This window comes from Gadus macrocephalus, chromosome 19 (genome assembly GCF_031168955.1).
Source record: "Gadus macrocephalus chromosome 19, ASM3116895v1".
Classification (NCBI taxonomy): domain Eukaryota; kingdom Metazoa; phylum Chordata; class Actinopteri; order Gadiformes; family Gadidae; genus Gadus; species Gadus macrocephalus.
In genome coordinates, this window is record NC_082400.1 from 10,409,143 (window position 1) to 10,416,762 (window position 7,620).

The 7,620-nt window shown below is 48.6% G+C and overlaps 1 protein-coding gene across 1 annotated transcript in view; it reads left to right on the plus strand.

Annotated features, from left to right (window-relative positions):
* Positions 1-7,620, plus strand: part of LOC132448029 (electrogenic sodium bicarbonate cotransporter 4-like) — a 13,506-nt gene that overhangs the window by 4,901 nt on the left and 985 nt on the right. Inside the window, exons 4-11 of the mRNA XM_060039092.1 lie at positions 2,215-2,344; positions 2,524-2,684; positions 3,817-3,972; positions 4,201-4,308; positions 5,205-5,260; positions 6,497-6,654; positions 7,038-7,125; positions 7,251-7,405. Of these exons, the coding sequence (XP_059895075.1) occupies positions 2,215-2,344; positions 2,524-2,684; positions 3,817-3,972; positions 4,201-4,308; positions 5,205-5,260; positions 6,497-6,654; positions 7,038-7,125; positions 7,251-7,405 (1,012 nt within the window). The remainder of the gene's footprint in view (positions 1-2,214; positions 2,345-2,523; positions 2,685-3,816; positions 3,973-4,200; positions 4,309-5,204; positions 5,261-6,496; positions 6,655-7,037; positions 7,126-7,250; positions 7,406-7,620) is intronic.

The window sequence follows — 7,620 nt, forward strand, 5'->3', positions numbered from 1 at the left end:
CGACCAAAGGTACCGAGACACAAGTATGTCACCTCTACCCACTCATGGAGGAGAGCCAGGCTCGGTCAACTGAGGACGGCTGGACCTCGACATCGCGACAGGACGCGCGTGTGCAAGTGTGTCTGTGGATCTGAGGGATCGGTATAGCTCTGCGGTTACCAACCAACGCCGCTCTCTCGTGGGTCAGAGGGTCACACTACGCTAGCAGACCATGCAGGATTCGGGCTCCTTCAGCATGGCCTCTCAGTGGACGCTGCCGGGCTCCGGCATAGGTAAAGATACTACCGTAGTCAGGATGTACCTCACACAGGTAAAGACTGTGGGTCGATTCTTTATACATTGTATTGGCATTGTATTGTATTGGCAAATGCTTTTAGGGAGCTGTATTTATTATTACCATTGTTCTGATTGTAAGTTTTAGTATTGGTGGCAATACTAGTAAAACAATCTTTTATTTATTATATATATATATATATAATTTCTTTCTTAGACACTCCCTTGCTGGCAAAGCACAATATTGAGAGTATAAAAGCAGTTGCCATAACTCCGACTGCCATGGTTGTGTATTGCAGTGTGCTGATCCAAGGCTTTGCACACATAGCTGGCTACGACCCTTCCTCGGTGGAATTAAACTCTGCTCTAGGGGTGAAAGGTCATTCACAGGAACCAACACAGCAGAACATTGAGTTAAGAATGGCCTCAGCAATACAATTGCGAAAATCGAAAGGGCAGAAAGACCACTCTAATCAGGGAGATGGATGTAACCAACCCACAGAGATTCTTACCAAATTGACCACAGTGAGGCTTTACGTTAGACGCTTCTGCCACGAACATGCCCTCATGGCTAGGCTCTTTATGCCTTTATCGTGATGTCAAAGCGCATACGAAAAGATACTTTGCAGTTAAGAAATGAACGCGACTTGAGTTCGAAGCAGAGTTGAAAGTTCAAAAAGCAGTTGCCGAAGACTTGCAGAAACATAGGATTTTGCACTTTTTCCTTTAAATGGCTGTCCTATTTTAGTCAGTGACAAAATTGCTGAGATTACCATGTTGACGAACGCATATACATTAGCATGTTTAAAGCCAAAAGTAATGTTTTTGGGTTGACTTCCATTAAAAAACATGAAGTAAAAAACGATTTATCAAAGAACGAAGGGGAAATTGTGCTCTACCAATTGAATTTTTTTTCAAGATACCATAATTAAAAAATCATCATATCCCAATACAGAAATTAATATCTAAAACGAATCTGTTCAATATGCTATTGAGAAAACATTCCAAGTATTCCTCATGTTTTAAAGTTTCTTTCTTCACTTGCTATCTATTTATCTAACAAACCAATAATAATGTAGGACGCTTCTGTTAAACATGAACGCAGCCTCTGGATATTCAAAGATAAACCTTATCTCACTTTATCTTCCCATTCTAATTCCAAAAGCAGTGAACAAACACACACACGATACATAAGCGCACACACACCAACCCACACACACACACACACAGTTAATGAGAAGTGCCGGCGGCTGGTGAAGATTCAAATGGAAACTGATGGTGGCAGAGTGAAACTAATCGAGTACACACTCCATTAACACGAGATCATTACCCCATTACCGGATACTGCACCCCCGCCTCCTAGTGGGTGATGGCAGAGATCCCCTGTTTGAGTGTCCCTCCATTATCAGATTGAAAAGATTGTTTTTGTCATTCGACGACTTCTGGATGGTTTCATAGGCTTCGTCCAATCAGAACAGGGGTATTATTCCTCAGGTGGGTTTACCTTCTCTTGCCGGGACGCCCCTGAGGAGGTACTTCTGGCCCAGGAGGACACACCGAATATTTGGTGCAGTCAAATTCGAAAGTCTTTAAAAGGGGTTTATCTGTTGTACCGCCTTTGTGAAGCACTCTGAAGTGCCGTCGTGTTTGAAGGGGGCGATATGAATACACCTCCATTCCCCTTAAAAAGAAAGCAATGTATTTGCATCACTATGTAAACAAAAATCGAATTTATATTGCCAATCAACACAGTGTACCGCTGTTCAGTCCTCAAACATACTACAATACAGAAGGAAGGAAAGGCATGTAGGCCTGCATTCATGTCAAAGAGATATGGTTGAGGCCGCCCCAGGTCCCACCAGGTCCCCAGCCCAGACCCACTGAACTGTGCTTTCACTTTCACTTTATGATCCCCCCCCCCCCCCCCCCCCCCCCTCTCAGTCTCCCCGGCGGCAGAGCGGCTGCGGCAGCTCCTGGCAGAAGAGGACAGCATCCCAACCCCCACCCTGTTCACCGAGATGGACACCCTGCAGCAGGACGGGGACGAGCTGGAGTGGAAGGAGTCGGCAAGGTGCTGCACTAACACACACGCACGCACGCGCACACGCACGCACACGCACACGCACGCACACGCACACGCACGCACGCACATGCACGCACGCACACACACACGCACGCACACACACACACACACACACTCAATTGATTGACAACAACTACAAATACGTGACTAAATGCTCCGCCTCCCAGGTGGGTGAAGTTTGAGGAGAAGGTGGAGGAGGGAGGGGAGCGCTGGAGCAAGCCCCACGTCTCCACCCTGACCCTCCACAGCCTGTTTGAGCTGCGGACCTGCCTGCAGACCGGCAGCATTCTGCTGGACCTGGAGGGCTTCTCCCTGCCCCAGATAGTGGGTGAGTCGACTAGTACCGTATATTTAAGCAATAGATCACGCCAGGCTGTGGTATGTGCTCATTATACCACTGTTAAGTGGTATAATGAGCACATGCCACTGACTGAAGTGATCTATTGCTTTTATACAACGGTTACTGTTATGGCGAAACGAAAGTCATAGACACACTACATTTAAAAAGAAACCAAGAAAGTCAAAGTAGCCGTTTTATTAAAGACTACAAAAAAGTAGTCCCTCCTGGCTGCCTTCAAAATGCACGACGGTCGCTATGCAACACACTTTAGCGTCCCTCCGAGAGAACGGTTGTAACGGTTTCCACTTCAAGGCGCGGAGTGATACTTTCACAAAATGATCGGGCGTCATAGCAGTTATGTATACGCTCATTATACAACAGTTAGGAACCAATCAGATCGCTGGATTTAGGCCCCCCGTTGTATAAACCAATAATAACAGCTACCCTCTGCCCCAGATAGTGGGTGGGTCCAATAGAACCATACATGTACTAATAACAGCTACCCTCTGCCCCAGATAGTGGGTGGGTCCAATAGAACCATACATGTACTAATGACGTCTACTCTCTGCCCCAGATAGCAGTTGGGTTCAATAGTACAATATATAAGAGAGACTCTCTCCCCCAGATAGTGGTTGAGTCCACTAGTACCATATATACTGTATATATACAATAATAACAGCTGCTCAGACCCAGATAGTGGGAGGGTCCAATGGTACAGTATATAACAATAATAATAATGGCTCCCCTGATCCCCAGACGGTGGCTGGATCCAATAGTGTATAATAAAATACATACCAAGATAAAATGTATTAATAAGTCCAAACACCAACCCCACCTTTACATTGGTTTATATTAGAGGACTAATGTAAGGTAAACACATGCAAAATGCATGCATCACCTCTTAATGGCTGATAGGGTTACCCTCTCACCTACTGATTGAGCGTTGATGCGACTCAACCATCTTCTGCTCAGAGAGAGTGAAGTGACGTAGCTGTAGCCCGGCAATGAACCAAACCCTGGAGGCCTTTCTTTAAAGCGGGGTCAGGGGGTTAGGTTGTCCTTTAATGTGGGAGATGTTGGAGCCTCTTCTGTCAGTTTAACCGTTTGCATCTGATCCCAGATGAGATCGTGGATCGGCAGATAGCAGATGGTCTGATTGGTCCAGAGGTGAAGGACAAGATCAGCTTTGTGTTACTACGGAAACACAGACACCAGACCAAGAAGGCAATGCACCGCTCGCTGGCAGACATCGGGAAGCCCTCCAACCCTACTCCTAGTAAGAGTGTGTGCGTGGTTGTGCGCGTGTGTGCGTGTGTTCAACTCTCTCATCCTTTTTTCGGATGTTTTCCTATCCCCAATTCTTTTTGTATTCCAAATCAGTCTGTACTAACCTAATGACAATATACTCTAACCTCATTTCCAAGTCCTCTACGACTTCACCCTCGTTCTTCCCCAGTGGGCGATTACAGTCATGTCTGACCCACTGTCTTGTGCTAACCTCTAGACCGTAGTCCTCAAGCTAACCTGAGTCGTAGCACTAGCACCGCCTCCGGTATTCAGCGCTCCACTGAGGACCTGCGGAGTCGCCAGGCCAGCAGCCTCGGCCGTCTGCGTGAGTCCACATATGGAACGTGCATGAGACACACACACACACACACACACACGCACGCACGCACGCACACACACACAGACACACACGCAGACGCAGGCACACACACACACGCACACACAGACGCACACACACACACACACGGACACAGACACACACACACACGCACACACAGACACACAGGCACACACACACATACACACACACACACACACGCAGACACACACACGCACACACACAGACACAGACACAGACACACACACACACACACACACACGAACACACACAAACACACACACACACAGACACAGACACAGACACACACACACACACACACACACGAACACACACACAATGCATGATGACCTTTGAGCTCACGTCTTCATAAATTGCTGTCTCTTTTTGGTTCTCTTCTGAAACCACAGAACAACACAAAATGTCAACATTTAGTTCCTTCCATTTTTCTCCCTTTGAATGAGAGCGATGGGAGAAAAATGGAAATGTGAAAAATGTGAGCTGGCGTGGGATTGGTTTTTGTCCCGTATTTACTTTCTATTGTGCGCTAATCCACTTGGAAATAAAAGGAAATGAGCCGCTATTGTCCAAGGGAACAATTGGTCACGCTGAACAACTTAGAATAACCCAATAATCTCTGTTTCACCCAAAACAGGAGCTCAAACCTCTGCATCTGCTCATTAAAGAGGAATATTTGTATTCACGCAAAAGCCCAAAATGAAACTGTCTTGATGAATTAGTTTCAATCAACTAACATCAAACTCCTGTTTGGATGGCTGGACTACAATTGGGGGATTTTAGGGAAGGCATTTGCATCAGTTTATTTCCTTCCTTCCTTCCTTCCTTCCCTCCTTCCTTCCTTCTGTGTCTGCTTGTTTTCGTAGATCCGGCCCAGAGCAGGAGCATGAATGATATTTCAGATACACCGAGCACCGACCAGGTAACCGCCAGGTCCCTTATCCCCCCACCTGTGAGCAGGGTCTGATGCTCTAGAAGGCTGAATTAGGCCAGAGAACATGCGTTTGAAATCTGTTTGATCATAGAATAAATATAGAGAGGGAGACGGAGACAGAAAGCTCAAGAGAGAAGGTGAGAGAGAAAGAGGGGGTGAGAGAGAAAGAGGGGGTGAGAGGAGGAGGGAGAGAGTCCAGCTGGCAAGTGGACTCTGAAAGCAGCATTAGAAGATTAGAGATTGGAACTAAGCACCAAACACTCATGTGCTTCAAAATTAAGATGGGTTGGAGGGTTAGAGGGCGGGGTGGTGTAGGGGGGAGGGTGGAGGGTTAGAGGGCGGGGTGGTGTAGGGGGGAGGGTGGGGTGGGGTGGAGGGTTAGAGGGCGGGGTGGTGTAGGGGGGAGGGTGGAGGGTTAGAGGGCGGGGTGGTGTAGGGGGGAGGGTGGGGTGGGGTGGAGGGTTAGAGGGCGGGGTGGTGTAGGGGGGAGAGTCGGTTGGTGCAGGTTGGGTTGGTGTATGTATGGAAGAGTGGAGGTTGGGGTGGTGGATGGGTGGGGGAATGGAGGCTGGGGGGGTGCATGGCTAGAGGTTGGGGTGGTGAAGGGTTGGGTGGTGTAAGTTGGGGTGGTGTAGGGTTTGGTGATGTAGGTTGGGGTGGTGTTGGGTTGGGTGGTGTAAGTTGGGGTGGTGTAGGGTTGGGGGGTTTAGGTTGGGGTGGTGTAGGGGTGGAGGGTTGGGTGGTGTAGGTTGGGGTGTTGTAGGTTGGGGTGGTGAAGGGGTGGAGGGTTGGGTGGTGTAGGGGTGGAGGGTTGGGTGGTGTAGGGGTGGAGGGTTGGGTGGTGTAGGGGTGGAGGTTGGGGTGGTGTAGGGGTGGAGGTTGGGGTGGTGTAGGGGTGGAGGGTTGGGTGGTGTAGGGGTGGAGGGTTGGGTGGTGTAGGTTGGGGTGTTGTAGGTTGGGGTGGTGTAGGGGTGGAGGGTTGGGTGGTGTAGGTTGGGGTGTTGTAGGTTGGGGTGGTGTAGGGGTGGAGGGTTGGGTGGTGTAGGTTGGGGTGTTGTAGGTTGGGGTGGTGTAGGGGTGGAGGGTTGGGTGGTGTAGGTTGGGGTGTTGTAGGTTGGGGTGGTGAAGGGGTGGAGGGTTGGGTGGTGTAGGTTGGGGTGGTGTAGGGGTGGAGGGTTGGGTGGTGTAGGTTGTTTAAGTGCATCTATGAAATGTGTCCATCAGCTGAAGAACAAGTTCATGAAGAAGATCCCGCGAGACGCCGAGGCGTCCAACGTCCTGATCGGCGAGGTCGACTTCCTGGAGAAACCGTTTGTCGCCTTCGTGCGATTGGCTCAGGCCACCACCCTCGGTGGCCTCACCGAGGTCCCCGTTCCGACCAGGTCAGCGTGGCGTTAATGCTCCTCCAGACTCAATGCTTTCCTTCTTCTCCTGTACATTCCCGCTCTGTTTTGCATGGCTTATGCCGCTTATGAGCACAATCCTGATGAGTGATTCCATTACATTCGGCAGCACTATAAGGCTGTGCCTTTTTACTACGTTCCAAGTCTAGCCAATGCTTTGATAGGCTTGGCCTTCAGTTCTGCTTGAATGTGGAGAGTTCGCCTTCAGGCCCCAATATTCAAGATTTAGCAAGATGATCAATTGAATCTAAATCGATCAAATGTTCAATCCTGTACTCCTACTACTACTATGTATACTATTACTACTACTACTACTACTGCCACTACTACTACGACTACTAATATGCTCCATGTATCGACAGGTTTCTGTTCATCCTGCTGGGCCCTCGTGGCAAAACCAAAGCCTACAACGAGATCGGCCGGGCCATCGCCACGCTCATGGTGGACGATGTGAGCGAGAGAGACACACACACACACACACACACACACACCACCTCGTACAGAAATCGACACCCGGTTGCGGTCCTGTTCAGGACAGTTTGTCCATAACAACGGTTTCAACTGTTTCCCCTCAGTTGTTCAGCGACGTGGCCTACAAGGCCAGGGACCGTGACGACCTGATAGCGGGCGTGGATGAGTTCCTGGACGAGGTCATTGTCCTCCCTCCAGGGGAGTGGGACCCCAAGATACGCATAGAGCCGCCCAAGAAGGTCCCCTCCGCTGAGATGAGGTCAGCCAGCGGTCGACCTCATCGACATATTCCTGTCATATTTCATGAAGTGATGATTTGCATATCTGTTTAATGGACATATTTTGATTTAAATGTATTAAGATGTTAATTGGCACATTTGGATAGCTATCATTCTGATTGGCATTTTGATGCATGTTTACAAAACAATTATTAACGCATTCTGTTTTGTTTGAATTATATATATTGCTGAATTT